At 58.2% G+C, this 20,047-nt stretch overlaps 1 protein-coding gene across 1 annotated transcript in view; it reads left to right on the forward strand.

The window, feature by feature from the left end:
* Nucleotides 1-10,069, forward strand: part of HTRA3 (HtrA serine peptidase 3) — a 35,163-nt gene extending 25,094 nt beyond the window's left edge. Inside the window, exons 7-9 of the mRNA XM_066232575.1 lie at nucleotides 5,665-5,713; nucleotides 6,846-6,941; nucleotides 8,994-10,069. Of these exons, the coding sequence (XP_066088672.1) occupies nucleotides 5,665-5,713; nucleotides 6,846-6,941; nucleotides 8,994-9,159 (311 nt within the window). The 3' untranslated portion in view covers nucleotides 9,160-10,069. The remainder of the gene's footprint in view (nucleotides 1-5,664; nucleotides 5,714-6,845; nucleotides 6,942-8,993) is intronic.
* Nucleotides 10,070-20,047: the final 9,978 nt, after the last annotated feature.

The following is a 20,047-nucleotide window of genomic DNA, read 5'->3' on the forward strand; positions in this document are numbered from 1 at the left end:
CTTCCAACTTCTGTCCACCCGTGTCCAGCGTGGCGTGTCAGACACTCATTGCTTTTCCATTCGAGGTAGGAAGACGCAGGGTTGACAGTCATGTGTCCACTGACCTAGAAATTCGACCAGGCTGCCCGCAGGCCCCCCAGGCCGTGTGTCTGGACAGCCCACCTGTGGGCTGGGCCTGAGGGCAGGGGGCAGGGGGCATGGAGGGGGTTCTGAACCTGCCCAAGGACTCAAATATGAGGGCGCTGGCCTCCGAGGTGGCCCCGGGCTGCCCTCCCGCCTGCCGGGGCGCTGGTCACGCACAAGCACGGGGCACACAGGTTTCTTCCCCTTTCGAAGCGTGACCCTGGGGTTAGAGGGAGCTGCCTCGTGGCCAGTCCCGTGCTAGGAGCAGGATAGCCGGCCGCGGCCCCCATCCAGGGTCCTTCCCCTCTCCCCTAAGACCTCATCCAGAGTCACGGGTTTCAGTGCCTTCTCTCAGTGACTCCTCCCCACACATTTATGTCTCCAGCCGGCCCTCTCCCCGAACTCTAGACCCCATGTGGTTGGTCACCTCTGCTCCCTGGGTGCCCTGTCCCCGTCCCCCTTCTCAGTTACGACCTGTCCTTCTGCATTTCCCAACACCTGCACCCAGCACACCAGCCCTGGGGGCCTCTCCGTGGGGTCTGTCCCTTCTGGACCTGCCCCAGCACGCAGGCCGGCCACCAGGGCCACTCACCTGGGGGACTGCCTCCTCTCTGCTCCAAAGCCACGCCCCCTCCCCCGCCGACCCTCCCCCAGCCCCAGGGCTCCTTGTCCAGCCTCTGCTGGACACCCTCCACTTTCCACCTCCCCTGGGTAAACACCACAGCCGCCCTGGCGCACCGGACCTCCCCCTCCCTGGCCTTGTCTCCCACAGGGGGCCATCCATAATCTCCCCCGGTGAAACGCCTGTTCATCTGTGTTGTCGATTAAAAAAAAAAAAATGAGGAATTGTCTGTCTCCTTATGAAGTTTCCAGAGTTCTCTCTGCTCTCTGGATGGGGGCCCTTTCTCAGATAAACGAATGCAAATATTTTCTCTGGCCTGTGGCTCTTCTCATCCTCTGCACTGCCTCAAAAGGGCAGAAGTTCGGTGAATTCTGCTCAGGTCTGACCTGCCGCCGCCGTGTGAAATGAGTTATGTCCCTGGTGTTGTAGCGAGGAGACCTCGGCTCACTGCCGGTCAGAAAGACACCCCCCCACGTTTTCTCCTAGAAGTTTTTACTGCGGCGAGGGCGGGGTGGGTACATTTTGGATGATGATGCATTTTGAATCTCCATTTTATTTAAATAGTGCAAAGCACGGATCAACGTTCTTGATCGTTTTATTTTTTATTTTCTTTATGTATTTTTTACTTTGGAGATTCGGGTGTTCCGGCAGCACCGTCTGTCGAGGAGACTGTCCTCTCTGCACGGACTTGCTGTTCAGACGTTGTCACAGATAAGACGTGCCCGTCCGTCCCCCGGGTCTCCCGGCCCCTCCTCAGGCCGGCACCTCACTGTCCCGAGCCTGGAACCCGAAGCCAGGCGGGCGGCGGCAGCCCCACCACGACCTTCCGCAAAGTTGGTTCTGGTTCTGATTCTTTGGTTCCTGTGCATCCGGACTTTAGAATCAGCTGTCTAGTCCCAACCCCCAAAGCTTGCTGATAGTTTGATTTGGGGGTGGTGTTGAGTCAATAGTCGCTTTGGGGCGGGGTGGGGGTGGGGGTGGCATTTTGACAATATTGCGTCTTCTGACCCGTGAATCCGGACGATCCCTCCGCCACGTCCGTCTTCTTTGGTTTCTCTCGGCCACGTCCTCTCCTTCTCCATCAGCCTCATACCCGGGTCTTTCAAAAATCTGAGGCTATTCCTGACCTGTGGTGGCGCAGTGGATAAAGCGTCGACCTGGAAATGCTGAGGTCGCCGGTTCGAAACCCTGGGCTTGCCTGGTCAAGGCACATATGGGAGTTGAAGCTTCCAGCTCCTCCACCCCTTCTGTCTCTCCTCTCCTCTCTGTCTCTTCCTCTCCTCTCTAAAATGAATAAATAGAAATTAAAAAATTTTTAAAAATCTGAGGCTATTGCCCAGGGTCTAGCGTTCCGATTTCAATTTCTGATTGTTCGTTACTAGAGTAGTAGCCTGCTACCTTGAGGCCTCATTGGATTCATTCTTGTAGCTTTTTTGTTTGTTTGTTTGTTTGTTTTGCAGATTTCATCAACTTTTCCACATCGAGAATTATTCAGCCTGCGGATAAAGACAGTTTATGTCTTCCTGTCCCATCTGAATGCCTGTTTTTCATTTTATTATTTTTTATTGCATGGCCGGGCCCTCCCATAAAACGCTGAAAAACAGTGCTGAGAATGCACATCCCTGCCTCTTCCCTGATCTTAGGGAGGACCCTTCCATCTGGCGTCATTTGGGATGATGTTGATAAAGGTTTTGCCTAGATTTTTTCTCATTGACAACGTTCCCTCTGATTTCTAGTTTTTATTAGTAGATGTTAGATTTTTTTTTTTTCGGTCAGATTTTTTTTCCCCCCTGCATCTTTTCGTTCATGTGGAAAATTGCATTGGTTACTCTTTGAATGTCAAACCATCCGTGCCTTCCTGGGATAAACCCCACTGGGTTATGATGTGGTCTCCCTTTCTTAGACGGCTGGGTTTGTTCTGCTGAAGGTGATGTACGAGGCGTTGCAGCATCTCCTTGGGGGACAATGGTCCAGCGTCCTTTCCCAGTTTGGGTCTCAGGATGACGAGGTGGGAGGTGGTTTAGGAAGAGCCCCCCTCCCGTGCCTGCCTGCGTCCCCTCTGCCGTCAGCTCCCTGCTGCTCGGAGGCCCCTCTTCCTTGCCAGTCTCCTCCCAGATGGGTGGGGTTTCCCCGTGCCACACAGGTGTCTCACGGTGTAACTCGGGCTCCGTCTCACAAGACCGGCCAGCTGCCTTCAGACGCCAATGAGCAACGCAGGTCCTCACCTGTGCCTTTGACTGGCTGATCAGTGGTACGTCAGGGGTTCCCCGTGACCCCTTCCTGGAGTTTGACCAGTGGTACATCAGGGGTTCCCCGTGACCCCTTCCTGGAGTTTGACCAGTGGTACATCTGGGGTTCCCCGTGACCCCTTCCTGGAGTTTGACCAGTGGTACATCTGGGGTTCCCCGTGATCCCTTCCTGGAGTTTGGCCACTTGCTAGAGCAGCTCACAGAACTCCAGAAAGAGTTTCCTTATCAGATCAGCTGTTTACTATTAAAGGCCACAACTGGGGAACAGCGTGGTGGAAGAGAGGCACAGGACAGGCGGGGGTGGGGCGGAGCGGGGAGCGTCCCTGCCCCTCGGCACATGGCCCTCCGGGCACCTTCTGGTCTTCACCAATGCGGAAGCTCTCCGAACCCGCCCCCTGGGGTTTTTTGGAGGCTTCGCTATGTGGGCCGGGTGGGTTAAGTCACTGGCCACCGGTGATTATTTCTCCCTCTTGCCCCCTCTCCCCTCCCCAGAGGTCAGGGGGTGGGTGGGGCTGAAAGTGCCAGCCCTCTAATCACAGGGTTGGTTCTTCTGACAACCAGCCCCCATCCTGAGGGGCTTTCCAAAAGTCACCTCCCTGATGTTAATTCAAAGGGGCTTGTGGTGAATGACAGAAGCCTGTTCATCCTCCTTGGTCCAGGGGCCATTCCAGAAGCCGGGTGCAGAAGCTGCCCCTTATCGCTCTGAGCTCTTGGGAAATAAAAAAGTGTTAGGAACGGCGGTCAAAGACCGAACTATACCTTGCTTCGTATAAATCACAGTATCGCAGAAGCAGCCACTCATTTTCAGCTTTCTAGAGGAATTTGTGTTGCGTCGATAGTCTTTCTTCTTCAAACATTTGGTAGAATTCTCCTGTGAGATTATTCGGGTCTGGTGTTTCTTTGTGGGAAGATTTTTTTAAAACTATAATTTTAATTTCTTTAATAGCGACAGGGGTAGTCAGATTATTTTTTATCCCCCCCCCCCCCCTTGAGCAAGCTTTGGTCGTTTGGAAAATTATAAGAGTCTGGACATTTTATCTCAGTTGTCAAATTTATTGGTGTCCGGTTGTTCATCACAGTCTTGTTATCCTCTTCATACCTGTAGAACCTGTGGTGATGTCTCCTGTCTCATTCAATTGATAATTGCACCTGTTCTCTTTTTTTTCTTCTTCTTCTCATCAGTCTGGCTAAATAAAGGCTTATCAGTTTTATTGATCTCAAAGAATCAGCTTTCGGTTTTCATTTATTTTCCTTATTGTATTGCTGTCTCCTGTCTCATTGATTTCTACTTTTTATTATTTCCCTTCTCTTGCTGATTTTGGGTTTCATTTCATCTTTTTCTATTTTTTTAAGGTGAAAGCTGAGGTCATCGATTTGAGACTCATTCGTGAGGTCATCTCTTTTCTAATATTCGCACTTTTTTTTTTTTTTTTGTATTTTTTCTGAAACTGGAAACGGGGAGAGACAGTCAGACAGACTCCCGCATGCGCCCGACCGGGATCCACCCGGCACGCCCACCAGGGGCGATGCTCTGCTCATCAAGGGGCGATGCTCTGCCCCTCCAGGGCGTTGCTGTGCTGCGACCAGAGCCACTCTAGCGCCTGGGGCAGAGGCCAAGGAGCCATCCCCAGCGCCCGGGCCATCTTTGCTCCAATGGAGCCTCGGCTGCGGGAGGGGAAGAGAGAGACAGAGAGGAAGGAGAGGGGGAGGGGTGGAGAAGCAGATGGGCGCTTCTCCTATGTGCCCTGGCCGGGAATCGAACCCGGGTCCCCCGCACGCCAGGCCGACACTCTACCACTGAGCCAACCGGCCAGGGCCTAATATTCGCACTTTTAATACTACGATTTCCCTCTAAGTACGGCTTTACCTGCATCCCACAAATTTTGATAGATTGTATTTTTTTATTTTTATTTAATTTAAAATACTGTTTAGTTACCCTCATGGTTCTTTTTCAACTATCAGTTATTTAGAAGTGTATAATTTAGTTTCTAAGTTATTAGGCCTCTTTCTATTACTGATGTCCAGTTTAATTCCCTTGTGGTCTGAGAGTGTACTTCTATAATATGAAATTTTAAAGATGTACTGAGGTTTGTCCTGTGGTTCAGAATATGTAAATGTTATTTACATACAGTAGGACACCAGCTACATCACAGGTTTGAGCAGCGGGGGAGAGAGAGGTGCCATCTTAAGGGGTTGTATGTATAATGCTCCAACCAGAGGGCCTGGCACACAGTTATCTTACTGGGCATTGTGGATTAACATTGTTATTTTGGGGAAAGGCAGGGGAGGTGACAAGTTCAGACCTGAGCAAGGCAAGTTTGGGGAATCTGGGGGAGGGAGGTTGGAGAGGAGCTCTCTGGCCACTGGGTGGTTGGGCAGAGAGCTAGGAGGGAGAGCAGCTGTCAGAGCTGATGTGGTTGGACGGTGCCTGGGGGTGAGGGTGCCACGGAGCCCCTGGATTAAGCCGGGACATCTCCCAGCCTCAAGAGTAGCCCAAGAGGAGAGAGGTGGCCCTGGATGCCTGAGCTCCCGGGAGTCGGGTTGGCTCCAGGCTGCCCCAGCAGGACGGCTTGTGCTGCATTCTGCTCCTGTGGGTGGATGTCCACCCTCGCCCACTCCGCTCACTCCTCAGGGTGGTTCTGACCATGTCCTGCTGTGTTCTGTTTCCAGACTGGAAGAAGCGCTTCATTGGCATACGGATGAGGACCATCACACCCAGGCGAGTATCTGAATGACGCCCCTCTCAGCTGCCCCCAGTGTGGTCCCTGACCCTGGCCCACTCCTGTCCTGCCACCTGCGGGAGCTCCAGTGTGTCAGGCCCACTCAGGCTTCTGGTCCTTTGCCTGCAATACCTCTCTCCCCTTTGCCCAATGGACTTCATCAACTTCCTCAGGACTTCATCAGGTGCCCTCTCCTCCAGGAAGCCTCCTAGATTTAGTTTCCTGTAGCTACCACTGCTAATTCCTATAAATTCAGCTTGAAACGACAGGAAGTTCGTTTTCTTTCAGTTCTGAAAGAAATTCCGAAATCAAGGGATGGGCAGGTCTGTGCTCCCCGGAAGGCTCCAGGGGAGGGTTCTCTCCAGCCTCTCCCAGTGCCTGGGGGTGAGGGTGCCAGTCTGGCGGCTCAGGTGTTTCTTGGATGGCAGCTGCATCCTTGCAATCTCTGCCTCTGACCTCACAGGGCTCCCTTCTCTCCCTGTGTGTCCATTTCCAAACGTCCCTCTTCTTTCTCTTATAAACACAACCACCATCGGCCCTAGGGCCCACCCGCAGACAGGATGACCTCATCTTGAGATCCTCAACCCCTTACATCTGCAAAGAGCCTATTCCCAAACAAGGTCATCTTCTGAGTTTCTGGGTGGCCGTGAATTTTGGGGGAACGCTGTTCTTCCTCCACAGGCTTCTCGAGTGGGGGGGGGGCAGTGTCTCCTCTTAGCATGCACAGCCGTGCTTCCCTCCCCAGCGTCGCACTGGTCCCGTGCTGTTGGAACTCGCCTGATTGCGCCCCCAGCTCCACCCCACTCCCATCCATCCTCCATCTGATCGCCCATCCTTCTACCTTCCATCCTTTCTGTCTCTCATCCACCCTCACACCCCACCCGACTTCCATCTACTCACCGCCCTCCTCGCTCCACACTTCTAACCACCCGCCTTCTCTAGGTTTTGTCTTGAGGATCCCGTGAGGAGTGGGGGACACAGACAAGAGCCAGTGACAATCTGGAGCGGTCAATGGCAGGACAGGGCAGGCTGGGGGCCCGAGGCTCCTCATTTGGCTGGGGTCGTGAAGGGAGGAGGGGGCAGCTTCAGAGGCCCCAAGGAAGACCCTTAACAGCGGTCCTGTCTTTTCAGTTTGGTGGAAGAACTCAAGGCCAACAACCCGGACTTCCCGGAGGTCAGCAGTGGGATTTACGTACAAGAAGTGGTTCCAAACTCACCTTCTCAGAGGTAGGCTCCGCCGGAGGAAGTGGGGAGGTGGGTGGGAGGCAGTCAGACATCCCGGAGGCATGGGACCCTGGGATGGCCGGCTTCACTGACCTCGAGCTTCCTGGCGAGACGTGATGTGAAGTGGCCAGTGGGACAATCTGGCCTGTCCTGTAAGCTAGGGTCCAGGTGGAAAGACACTGTATCCCTTAGGGCAGTGGTCGGCAAACTCATTAGTCCACAGAGCCAAACATCAACAGTGCAACGATTGAAATTTCTTTTGAGAGCCGAATTCTTTAAACTTACACTATATAGGTGGGTACACTCCTTATCGAGGTAGCAGCCACACGTGGTATTTTGTGGAAGAGCCACACTCAAGGGGCCAAAGAGCCACATGTGGCTCACAAGCCGCAGTTTGCCGACCAGGGCCTTAGGGCACTGCCCACGCCTTTCTGTGGCTTGAATGTTCCCTGTCCTCAGGGGGGAGACAGAGCAGAGGGTCACCACCGCTCCCCCCATCCTGGGCTGAGAACCAGCCTGAACCTCGTCAGCCCAGTGCCTGGCCCAGGTCTTTGTTTCCTCATCTGCAAAAGGGACACGCTTCAGCCTCTTCTTTGTACCCCGGGAGACACTGTTACAAGCAACTCTACAGAAAGGTTGAATGTTGCAGCACCATGAGCTGAGGCAGATGTGCAGGGAGGGCTCCACACTGGCAGGAAGGGCTCCACACAGGCCCCTGCCCCTCCTCTGGCTGAGGTCCCCATCGGTGACGTCAGCAGGCTGTGTCAGATCAGCCGTTCTAAACTGTCATTCCGGGACCTGGAGGCAGTCGGCACTGGGGTCTGGGCTGCTCTGAGGGGCAGGGTTGTGGCGTGGAGCGCAGAGGGGCTGCTCCAGAGTGCACGGGACACGAAGCACAGCGATGAGCACGGGGCAGGCACGTTCCAGCCCGCGGCACGCCTGCAGGGAAATGGTTGCAATATTGATCCACGAACCCAGACCCTGGCTCTCTATTCTGGGGTGCCATGCTCCACTGAATTCAGCAGGGGGGTTACCGAGAGCAGCCACGTGCCGGGCACCCCAAGAGTCAGAGAGGTAAGATTGGTGGTGACGGTGACTGCCGATGACCCACGAGGCTGCGTCGTGAACTGGGTGTTCCACAGGCCTCCTCTTCGTGACTCCTCACGGCAGCCAGGGAGGTGCAGGATACTGCTCTCACCCCATTTCACTGGTGGGGAGACTGAGGCTTAGAGGAAGTTACCTCTCCAAGGTCGCAGAGCCAGCCCTTGCGGATCTCGGCACCATCGGCCAGGAATCTGACCACTACCCCACACTGCCTGCCTTCCCTCCGGGCGGCGGGGAAGGTCACGGCGAGCCGGGCTCCAAAGGGCGGCCAGCCCAGCCTCTTCCTCTTCTGCCCAAGTCTTAGTAACCGTGGCGGCTTTGGGGTCAGCTCCCTGGACCTAGCTGTCATGTGCGTAAGCGTGTTCCCAGGCAGGGCTGCAGACGCAGGCAATGAGGATCAGCTGGGCAGAGAACCAGCCCGGGGCGGCCCAGGCAGCCAGGCTGCCGCAGAACGTGAGCCTGCCCCCTTCTGATGTGAGCCTGCCCCCTTCTGACGTGAGCCTGCCCCTTCTGACGTGAGCCTGCCCCTTCTGACGTGAGCCTGCCCCCTTCTGACGTGAGCATGCCCCTTCTGACGTGAGCCTGCCCCCTTCTGACGTGAGCCTGCCCCCTTCTGACGTGAGCCTGCCCCCTTCTGACGTGAGCCTGCCCCTTCTGACGTGAGCCTGCCCCTTCTGACGTGAGCCTGCCCCTTCTGACGTGAGCCTGCCCCCTTCTGACGTGAGCCTGCCCCTTCTGACGTGAGCCTGCCCCTTCTGACGTAGGGAAGAAGTAGCCATTTCCATCTCTCCCCGGGTACAAGTGTCACGTGGTCGAGGCACTGACCTCACCTGTCGAAACGGTGTTTCTCAAGCGATATCCTGAGGGCTGTTCAACCCTCTGGGGTGCCCTGACGGGGGCTCCCAGTCTGGCGGGGAGTGGGCGCTGACCGCGTGTCCCTCCTGTTGGCAGAGGGGGCATCCAAGATGGCGACATCATCGTCAAGGTCAACGGGCGCCCCCTGGCGGACTCGAGCGAGCTGCAGGAGGCCGTGCTGACCGAGTCGCCCCTGCTGCTGGAGGTGCGGCGGGGCAACGACGACCTGCTCTTCAGCATCGCGCCCGAGGTGGTCCTGTGAAGGGGGCCCCTCCCCGCACGTCACCAAGCGCCGGAGCCTGCAGCCGGAGACCGGTGCCAGCAGAGCCGCTCCGTCGGGAGCCGCTGCCTCCGGCGGGGTCAGGACGAAGGACCGAGGTCGGTCCTCAGCAGAGCCAGCCGTCTCCTCCCCGCCGTCCAGGGACAGAGCCGCGGGCTGGGCGTGGCCAGGGTTCCAGATCTCAGCCTCCGGGAGCGGGAGCTCCCCGTCGTCACGGTGCCTGTGGGGCAGCCCCACGCCCTCCCCCCACGCCCGAGAGCCGCCCTCCCAGTTCCCGGGACCGTGCGGGGTTCCGACGCCGGGGACGACGCCTCTGCAGCCCCCAGAGGTCCACCCTCTCTCCCACCTTCCTGCCTTTGCTCCTCATCCCTCTGCCTCTCGCCTGCCCACCCGGCCCCTCACCGACGCGCAACTCAGGGCTCAGCTCCCAAGCCTCCCCGGGCCCCCACCCCCAGGTCCAACGGCCAGGGCTGTCTGCCCGGCCAACCTGGCGTCCCTGGAGGGCAGGCCGCGTCCGCCCCCTTTAAGAATCAGGCGTGGGGGGCCCTGTCTTGGAGCAGGCGCGAGGGGTGTCCCTGGGCTGCCCAGCAGAGCCCTGTGGCCGGCGGTGACGTGCCCTCCCCTGGTGGGAGAGCCTCGCGTGTCAGACTCTGTCTGGAAGGCCGCTTGTCCTCATGGGGGTGACGGTGGAGCGGCGGGCAGAGGAAGACGGGACCACCCGGGGGAGGGGAGGGGGCAGGGGCTGTGAGGACTGGACCCCGACCTGCCCTGGGGCAGCGGGAGGCCCTTCCTGAGCCGGAGCCACACGGTTCCAGGTGTATCTGTGAGCTTTGCTGTACACCCCCCCCCCCCCCCCGCTTGTATTGTGTTTCTCTACTGTACGGAAATTAAAGTTTACAAGCACGTGATTCTTAGCCAGCAGGGGCGTTCGGGGCACCCACTGCCGCCAGTCACAGCTCCTCCTGGGACCCAGAGCCGACATCAGTAGGCACGGGGGTCATCCAGCCACTCGAGTCCCTGTCGTCGTGGGCGCGACGCCCCCGGCCTTCGTGTCTCCCCCGTACGGAAGGGACAGAGACCGCTGACCTCCGGGCAGGTGGGCAGAGAGCTTAGAAAGGTGCCTGGCCGACCGCGAGGGCCCGCCACGCTGTGCGTGCCTGCGGGTCACAGAGCTCCTCCCACCTCTGCTGTCACCCTCACTGGCACCTCCCAGTGACAGGGAAATGAGTCAGGAAGAGACTAAGCAGGTTGCTGGGGTGGGGGGCAGGGGGGTGTACTTCAGAAGTTTGAGCCTGGGATTCAACAGGTTCAGATTCAATGACCCCACCATGGGGCTCATGTTCGAGAGGGACTCGGACGGTGGCCGTGACAGCAGTCAGCATCCCATGTGGGACGTCGGAGGGACTCAGAGGAGCTCCCTGGAGACTCTGGGTGTGGCCGGCTGTGCACACTGCAGCCGACCAGATGGAGGAAATTAGACCAAGAACACCCTTAAAAGGACCAGAAACTGTCGCAAGCAGCTTCCTGGAGGTGCCGTGATCTGGGTCTCCACCCAGTTTCGCAATCCCGAGGCGCAGATTCTCACACGGCCTGAGCACCCCTTCCCACGCTGCTGGGGAGAGAGGGGCTGGGCACAGAGGCAGCCCGGTGGGGCACCTACCACCCCCACTGCACGGCCATGATGCCTGCCCCCCACCTCCCGCCGCCAGTATCTCCAGAAGAGTCCGAGCCCGGCCAGGAACCTGGCCCGAGCCACGTGGTGGGCTGCCCATCGCCCGGCCTGTGCGTATCCCTCCAATCCCACCCAGTGTGGGCTAAACCCAACGGGCTCTGCGCCATTCTGACCACCCTGCCCCTTTGCCCCGCCCACCTCGCACCCACAACCTTGCGGCGCCCCAAGTCTGCCCCCACCCCCACCCCGCCTCCGCTCTCAGTCCCGCCGGCCGGGCATTCTGCTCTCCGCACACGCAGCAGCCCACAGAGCACGGTCTTTGTGCATCTCTGGCCTCCTTGTCCAGGTGCCAGAGGCCACGTGGGCCTGCCTGGGGGGGGAGGGGGGGTAGAGCAGGGGTCCGGGCAAGGCCAGTGTGGGGCCTGGGCTCTGGAAGGGGGTGAGCTTGGGGCGAGGCGCCTAGAGCCCGGCCGTGAACTTGCCCAGGGCCAGGCCCCTGAGAAAGGTCTGGAGGTCCACCCATGGTCAAGGTCGGCTCCCAACCGGGTCCTGGCTCACAGAGGGCTGCCCCGTGGCTGTGTGCTCACAGCTCGCCCTGCAGGGGGGAGAGAGGGAGTTGGCAGGGCTCCTTATGGGGGCAACAATCTCACTATGAAGACCCCACCCTCTTCTAACTAACCCCCACCCCGCACCTTCCAAAGGCCCTCGCTCCACACACCATCGGGCTGGAGGTGAGGACTCTCACATGGGTTTGTGGCGAGGGGTTCACAATTCAGTCTGTCACGTGGAGACTGAGGCAAGGAGGAGAGAGAAGCCGGCCGGGGGATGTAACGTGGAGCGGGCGGACTCGGGACGACCGGAGGTGAAACCTGGAGACCTTCTGAGGAGCCGTGCACCTGAGTCCTGGGAAACCGGCCTGTCCAGGCTGGGAGCCACCCTCTCTTCCTCTCAGGATGCCCAGTGTCCCCGGGGCTGGACAGAACCCTCAGGCCGAGGGGAGAGGCGCTCAGGTACCCGAGGCTGTGCCCAGAGCAACCCAGGTCCATCACAGCTGCAGGTGGCCTGGGGAGGGGGGGCGTGGGTAGGACAGCCACAGCCGCTGCCCGGACCCTGACAGTGCAGAGCTGTTCGGAACCACAGCCCCTGCCCAGGACATGCCGGGGGGGCTCGTGCACTCCCAGCACCCAGAGAGGCCGCCCAGCTCCCGCCTCTGGGCACCTCACCGCACCTTGTTCGCCCTGAGGTCTGGAGCAGGGTGGGAGGGGCAGGGTGAGATGCAGGGGCGAGTGGAGGGGCTGGAAGGGGCCCGCTTTGCTGCAGGGAGACCCGGATTCAACGTCTGGTCTCGTAGAAGGTTCCTGACTCAGGATCTCCCCCCACCAAGTGTCCAAACATCACTCCCCACCCTCTCGCTCCCTGCCAGCAGCCCCGCTGGGGAATCAGTGTCCTCTCCCCTCTGTCCTCGGACTGTCCACGCAGGAAATGGGAGGCAGGGTGTCCAGCTCAGGAGGGAGCCGGGACCGGGCGGTGGTCTCAGCCCTGCCCCTCCCCGACCATGGGGGCTGCCGTGGTGGACGTGGGCTCTGTGGGGTTCGGGGCCTGACCTCCGCCAGCCTCTAGCCCTGACCGCACCCTGCACCCCACCCCCACCCCAGACCAGTGGAGCTGGCCTCCCAGCTGCTCCTCCAGCTGTGCTCCGTGAAAAACAACTTTTTCAGAGCCTGCCAGCTGCCATCCTGGTCTAACACGACACCCCTCCCCCATGGCTGGGCTCAAGGCCACCCCCGCCTTGCCCTGCAGGTCCTGGAAGCTGTAAATGGGGGGAGGGGAGAGGGGGGCTAGGCGATGCCTACAGGGAGAAGCCCCCGTTCAGCCTCGGGCACCTGGGATCCTACAAGAACGGGGCACGGGGTGGAGGGGCATCCCAGGCCCCTCTGTCCTAAAGCTCCCCTGGACAGAGTGGACGCAGGGTTCAGAGAGAAGAACGGAGGGCCATGTGAGCTCGTGGCTGTTCTCCAGGGGAGCAGGGCTGGGCTGCAGCCAGCGGACAGCTGCGGACACAGCTGGGGCAGCACCCACAGCCGCTGCCGAGGGGCGGGGCAGGCAGGAGCTCCAGGACCTTACGCGGCAGGCCTGCAGGTCACAGCGTCATCCTCAGAGTCCTCCCTGCCCCCCTCTACCCCCCACCCCACCCTCCCCCGCAGGATGAGTGGATCCAGATCACGGTGACCAAAGATGGAAATTCTGGAATGGGTCAGATCCGAGGGAAGTGGCAGGGGCGCCTGGCACTGTTCCCCAGCCTGAGCAATACTGGGGGCCAGGGGCTGGGGGCTGGGGGCCCGCCCGCCCCGTGTCTGCGTCCATACATGGTGTCCTGCCTGCGGCCGCTCCCCGCCCCACCACCTGGCAGGTGGCAGGACACTCTTCCCCACTCACTGCCCCAGGGGCTGGTCTGCTCCTGGCCCCGGTCACCAGGCCTCATTTTTCTCCTCTCCCCTCCCCTCTCCAGCACCCCCACCTCTGAGCAAGCCGCTCCCTCCACCTGGAGCCTCTCCCCGGCTCCCGGGCTTCTGTTCCCACTGACCACGTCCTCTGTGGCTGGGCTGGAAAACAGCCCCAGAGGTGTCCACGTCATAACCCCTGGAACCTTGGAGTGTCTCCTCACACGATCAGAGGGACCTTGTGGGTGTGGTCAGGGGGAGGGTCCTGATGATAGGAGGGGACTCTGGATTCTCCCTGTGGCCCTGTGTAAGCACCGGGTCCTTGTCAGCAGGGGGGTCGGAGATGTGACCATGGCAGGGACGGGCTGGGCGATATAAGGAATGGGCCGAAGAATGCAGGGACATCTAGCCACTGAGAGAGGCCACTGCCATCCGGAAGCGTGGTTATTTACGCTCAGAGACCCAGTCCGACGGGAACGAACCTCGCACAGGGCATGAAGGAGAGGCCAAGTGTCATTTTTCTCATCTGGACATAGGGATATCTGATTGTCCCCATAGCCTAGACCAGGGGTCCCCAAACTACGGCCCGCGGGCCGCATGTGGCCCCCTGAGACCACTTACCTGGCCCCCACCGACTTCCAGAAGGGTCACCTCTTTCATTGATGGTCAGTGAGAGGAGCACATTGACCATCTCATTAGCCAAAAGCAGACCTATAGTTCCCATTGAAATACTGGTCAGTTTGTTGATTTAAATTTACTTGTTCTTTATTTTAAATATTGTATTTGTTCCCATTTTGTTTTTTTACTTTAAAATAAGATATGTGCAGTGTGCATAGGGATTTATTCATAGTTTTTTTATAGTCTGGCCTTCCAACGGTCTGAGGGACAGTGAACTGGCCCCCTGTGTAAAAAGTTTGGGGACCCCTAGCCTAGACCATGTATGTAAAAGGCAATTCTCCCTTTCTCTGCCATAAACCAAGCCCCCCGGACGTGGGGATGTCTGTTTCTGGACCCCTTTCATCCGTCCTCCTCCTGTCTTCGCCCCGATACCACCGAGTCTTCATGACTTAGCTTTATGATCTCTTATTTAGTCCAATAAAGCCACCCAGGTCCCGCGTTTCCGGCGAGGATGCTTAGCTATCTGCCCCTGCTGGCCGGCATCTATTCCGGAGCACGGCAGAGGGTAGCCAGCTCCGCCCGCGTGAACTCGGTTAGAGCGGCATTGCGCCTACCGATCGGTTTTGAGAGAAGGCGACACATTTCTGCTATTCCAGCTCCCAACATTGTGAGCACGGGGGATGGGGGGACCCCCACTTCTCCTGGTTTTTATTCACTACCCCAATCGTGTCGTATATTTTTATATTTCGTCTTGTAAGTTGGAGCCTTTCAATATTTATTTTCTCAGTATGTCCGATATTGTTTCTTCTTCGTTTTGAATGATTTTTTTTTTTTTTTTTTTTTTAGACAGGCCTGATACCGGCCGACTTCCCGACCTCCCCTGTTCACGCTGGGAAGGCACCTGTGGGTCCTTTCCGGGTCCCCCCTCAGTCACCAGCCGCGTCCTCTGTCAGTCCTGAGTTTTGTTTCTCCCTTTCCACTCCCGAGACCTCCTGCCGTGGCTCGCCTCGTGGCCCTGGCTACGGCCTCTCCTCGTCCAGCGACCTGTAGAATGGACGGTCACCCACGCCTCGCTCCTGTTCCTGGTCTCAGAGGGCGGGTTTCCGACAGCTTGCAGTTAGATAGAACATTTGCGGTAGATTTTTTTGTCCTCGTCCTTTTATTAGCTTTAACAAAGTTCCCTTCCGTCCAACTTGGCTAAGCGTTCTTCCTGTGCACGAACACTGGATCTTCACCGAAGACTCTTCTGCTTCTACTAAAATGATTAATGGATTTTCTCCTTTGGTAATAACATTTCTTGATATTGAGATACTTTATCAACTGCCTTACTGGGCGGAAGCTGATTCTACTCTGATGTAGGAACCTTTTTAAATATTTTTTTTTTTAGTGTTCTTTTGATATTTTGATGTTTTATTTTTTTAGATTTTATTTATTGATTTATTTTTGTCAGAGAGAGGAGAGAGAGAGAGAGAGAAAGGGAGGAGGAGAGGGAAGCATCAACTCCCAGTTGCCTCTCCGATGTGCCTTGACCAGGCAAGCCCGGGGTTTCGAACCGGCGACCCCAGCGTTCCAGGCCGACGCTCTATCCACTGCGCCACCGCAGGTCAGGCCGCGTGTGGGTGTTTTAAAAGCAGCAGGTCTGTCATGGCCCTTTTTCCTAACGCTCACACTGGAGAGCGCGACCAGACGATCCTGACCTCGGTTCATGCCTTGGGCCGTGTTTGCTCTTTCTGTGTTCTCGGGAGAGTCTGTACAAGACCGGCACTGTTTCTCCCTGAAACGGGGTGGGGACCTTGCCTGCCTGCCTGCCTGCCTGCCTGCTGCCGGCCTGGCACTGGGCTTGGGCAGAGCAGGAAGCCACCTTCTCGTGAGATTGAGGGCCCCGTGCTTGTGTGCGTTTTTATCCTGTATTTGGGGAGGAAGCATCGACAGGTCAGGTCCTCCGAGGGCTGGGCTGTGGTCTGGACTCCGTCCACAGGATGTCACCGCCCCGCCAGAGGGGTCCCTGTCACCCAGGACGAGAGCCGCTTTCTGTTTTGGTGTCTGGGAGCGGGCCTGCCCGTGGATGGGATCCAAGCTGGCCGTTATCTTGACAATATGTTTGCGTTTAGAAATGAATTGAGTCTAAAAATAGTTCTGGGAGAGGTGTCTGCTGAGGCTGGTATTCCGTGCGGCCAGCAGCAGGTCTGGGCGGTCTGGGCGCTCCGGGCGGGCTGGCGGAGACGCTGCCTGCTGGACTCCGGGCCCCACCATCTGACAGCGCTCCCCCTCGGCCCAGGGCCCCCTGCTGCCTGGCCTGAGGCATCTTCTAGACCCTTCTGCTCGGGGCGGGGGTGGGACGGGGGCTCCTTGCTCCTCCTGCCGTCAGATTACCTGCCCGTCTCCCCCGTGAGACTATGAGCTCCTGAAGACGGGGCTGGGTGGATCCGAGACATCTTCGCCTTCCTCGCTGTTGGCTTCCATGTTTAGTGAAAACTTTGAGTTTGAGCCCACCTGAGCTCTCACCTGGTCTCTACCACTTCCAGCTCTGTGACCTCAGGCAAGTCCCGCTCCCTGTCTGGGCCTCGCTATCGGCACCCGGGAAGTAGAGCAGCCACCCCTCCTCCCGGGGGTGGTTGTGGGGACTGGAGCTTCCTCCCTTTCTCGCTGCCTTCGGGCTCCTGTGCCCACCTGTGCCCACCTGAGCAGCTCTCTCACCTGGAGCAGCCTGGGTGTCGAGTTCACCTTGGGAACAGTACCAGGGAGGATGCATGAGGATTAAGTGGGAAAGTCAGAAAAATTAAAATTAAAACTCTGCCTGAGAGTTTAGGGGCTCTTAATGAGTATCCTCTAAATCAGGGGTCCCCAAACTTTTTACACAGGGGCCAGTTCACTGTCCCTCAGACCATTGGAGGGCCGGACTATAAAAAAAAACTATGAACAAATCCTTATGCACACTGCACATATCTTATTTTAAAGTAAAAACAAAAACAAAATGGGAACAAATACAATATTTAAAATAAAGAACAAATAAATTTCAATCAACAAACTGACCAGTATTTCAATGGGAACTTTGCTCCTCTCACTGACCACCAATGAAAGAGGTGCCCCTTCCGGAAGTGCGGCGGGGCGGGATAAATGGTCTCAGGGGGCCGCATGCGGCCCACGGGCCGTAGTTTGGGGACCCCTGCTCTAAATATTAGCAGCCATCATCATTATCACCATCATAATTATTGCCACTAATACCATCACCATCATCATCACTGTCACCTTCATCACCATCACCACCCTCACACTATCATCATCACCACCCTCACACTATCATCATCACCACCCTCACTCTATCATCATCACCATCATTACCTTCATCATCACCATCATTACCTTCATCACCATTATACCATCACCATCAGCATCACCCCCATACCATCATCATCACTGTCACCTTCATCACCACCACCACCCTCACACTATCATCATCACCACCCTCACACTATCGTCATCACCACCATCACCATCACCACCGTCATTACCTTCATCACCACTATATCATCAGCAGCAGCACTAAGGGACAAGGGAGAGAAGTCTCATCACAACCTTACGAACCCCTGAAAGGTCCCTGTAATCCACAGTGGGGTGCGTCCCCTGTGTGCCCCGCCTTCACTGGGGCACCTTGCCCTTGGACCCTGCTCACCCTGCAGGCTACTCCCTTCCCCTCCCAGGTGTCCCCAAGGAGCAGCAAATCCCTCTTGCCCAGTGGCACTGAGCCCAGAAGACACCTGTGGCCACAATGGCCTCTCCTGACTCAGACATGTCCAGGCGCCTGTCCCACAGAGAACCCCAGGACACTCAATGGCTTCCATCTATCTGTCCCACGTGTTCCATGAGGCCTGCGCCCTGTGCATCACCCCTCATCTCATCTGACCCTTCCAGAAGACACACAGCTGAGAGCGGTCAGAGAGCTGGCCCTCATGGCACAGGCCATAGGTGGTGTGGTGTCCCGGGAAGAGGGGACATGCTCGGGATGGCGCCACAGTGCCACCCTGGCTGTGCCCAGCCTGTGTCAGCGATCACGTCCTCAGTTCTAGCGGTCCACTGGAACTAACGTGAGACCAGGAAGGGTCTGAGTGGCCTTAGGTGAGTGACCTCGCTCTGAGCCTCCGCTGCCTCACCTGTTGAATGGGATGGTGACATCTGTCCCTGAGGTCATAGAAAGATGTCTAACAGGCAGGCTGAAGGTGTCCACAGAGCTCCTCTCAGGAGAGCGGTCCCCGCAAGTTTCCCCTGTGACGCTCCAAGGAGGGTCACAGCTGGTGTTGGTCGCACAGTGGAGGTGGGCAGGCCCAGGATCTGGGATGGTGAGTGACAGTGACCACAACCATTCTCCCATCGCTGGGCAAAGCTTACGGGGCGGGTGTGGGGACAGAGTCTGCACACAGGCCACCATGAGTGACCTCCGCCCAGGGCGCTTGGCCTCCACTGTCCATTAGACATCTGAATGCTCGCTCCTCGGACCCAGCAATTCCGCCCCGAGAGACCCCTCCCCCTGGAGAAACATACGCTTGCACAACGTCCCACGCTCAGGAGACCTCTCCGGGCTGTGCTCAGACTCTGTCGCAGGGGAGGGTGACCTTGGGAAAACTTGTTACTTCCTGGCCCTGCCTCTGTGGGGGAGGCCACCCCCCCACATGCTCCTCCTAGGCCGCTTGCCCGGGCAGGGAGACTCCTGGGCGCTCCCCTGTGGTGTCCACTCCGGAAGGAGGGCCTTCACCCACCATGCTCTGTGATGGCCGTGCTCCTGTCTGTCTCCCTGTGCACCTCCTGCCTCCAGACTTCCCCAGGGCCTGCGCCCATCTCTGTGTCCCCAACCCCAGCAGTCTCGGGGGTGCTATCTCTATGTGGGTGAGCGGTTCTCTCCAAGACCCTCACTTGGTTTGAGGGGACTGCATGCTCCTCCCCTCCCCCTGGGGACAAGGACACAGTTCCGACCAGCTCTCTCCTCAACTTCCTGCCTCTGGTCTCTTGAGCACATTCACTGAAGTGGACCACAGTGACACCATGCTGACCGCTCACCACCTGGAAGGCATCGGCTTGAGCACGTGGTGTCCAGGCTGTCACTGTCCTCTGATGGCCTGTAGCAGAGTTTGTCTCTCACTTAATGCAAATGGGCAGATGTGTTCAGAGAGCTGCAGGGGGTGTCCAGGCCACACAGCCCAAGGGGGCAGAGCCAGCACACAAGCGGGGTCCACCCCGAATGCCCGCCAAGCCGCATCTCCCACATCGCCCCCCAACCCCGCTCCACGCCCCCCCACCTTGCGGAAACCTTAGGTGGCTGACGCCGAGTGGGGATGTGACGCCGAGTGGGGATGTGACGCCGAGTGGGGATGTGGCGGGGAGTGGGGATGTGACGCCGAGTGGGGATGTGGCGGGGAGTGGGGATGTGACGCCGAGTGGGGATGTGGCGGGGAGGAGAGTGCAGCACTGGGGTGTGGCCTTTAGGGGGTGTCCGCTGCCCGTTTGCAGGGCTGTCGTCCCAGAGAGAGCGCAGCCTCCCTGTCACACCCTGGTGCCTCTCTCTCCTGAACCAGTCCCCACCCTGGGCTTAGGCCTCGACCTTGGACTTCTGGACCCCAGAAGGCAGCGGACCCTGGGGTCGCTTCTCAGCCGCCTCACCCCGTGGTGACAGGCTCCGCTGGGCTCTGTGCCCGGCCTGCAGCGCGTTGGTGGGGTTTCAGTGTGCCGTCATGCCTTCCTGTCCTTGGGAAGGCGGCGTGACCTGGGGCGGACGGCTTTTGGAGCCAGACAGGTGTGGTCTGGCCTCCTGCCTCCCCCGCGTGGCTGTGAGACCCGGTGGGTCAGTGTACCACCCAGGCTCCGGTTTCCTCATCTGTGAGATGGGTGCGCAGGTCTTCACCTCACAGGGTCCACATGAAGAGGCTGCGGACCACCCATGGTCAAGCGGTCAGTGCGCGCAGCGGGCCCCCAGCAGAAGCCCCTTCCCTTCTCCTCTGCGGTGTGAGGAGGTCACCAGTCTCCGAGGTCTCCGAGCCGTGAACAGCGCACACCCACCCAGATCTGCAGCTTGCTTGAAGAGGACCTAGGACACACTGTCCCCTCTCCCGGACTGGCCAGCTGGCCATGGTTGTGGTCCCACAGCTGG

Source organism: Saccopteryx bilineata, chromosome 5 (assembly GCF_036850765.1).
Source record: "Saccopteryx bilineata isolate mSacBil1 chromosome 5, mSacBil1_pri_phased_curated, whole genome shotgun sequence".
NCBI classification, from domain to species: Eukaryota; Metazoa; Chordata; class Mammalia; order Chiroptera; family Emballonuridae; genus Saccopteryx; species Saccopteryx bilineata.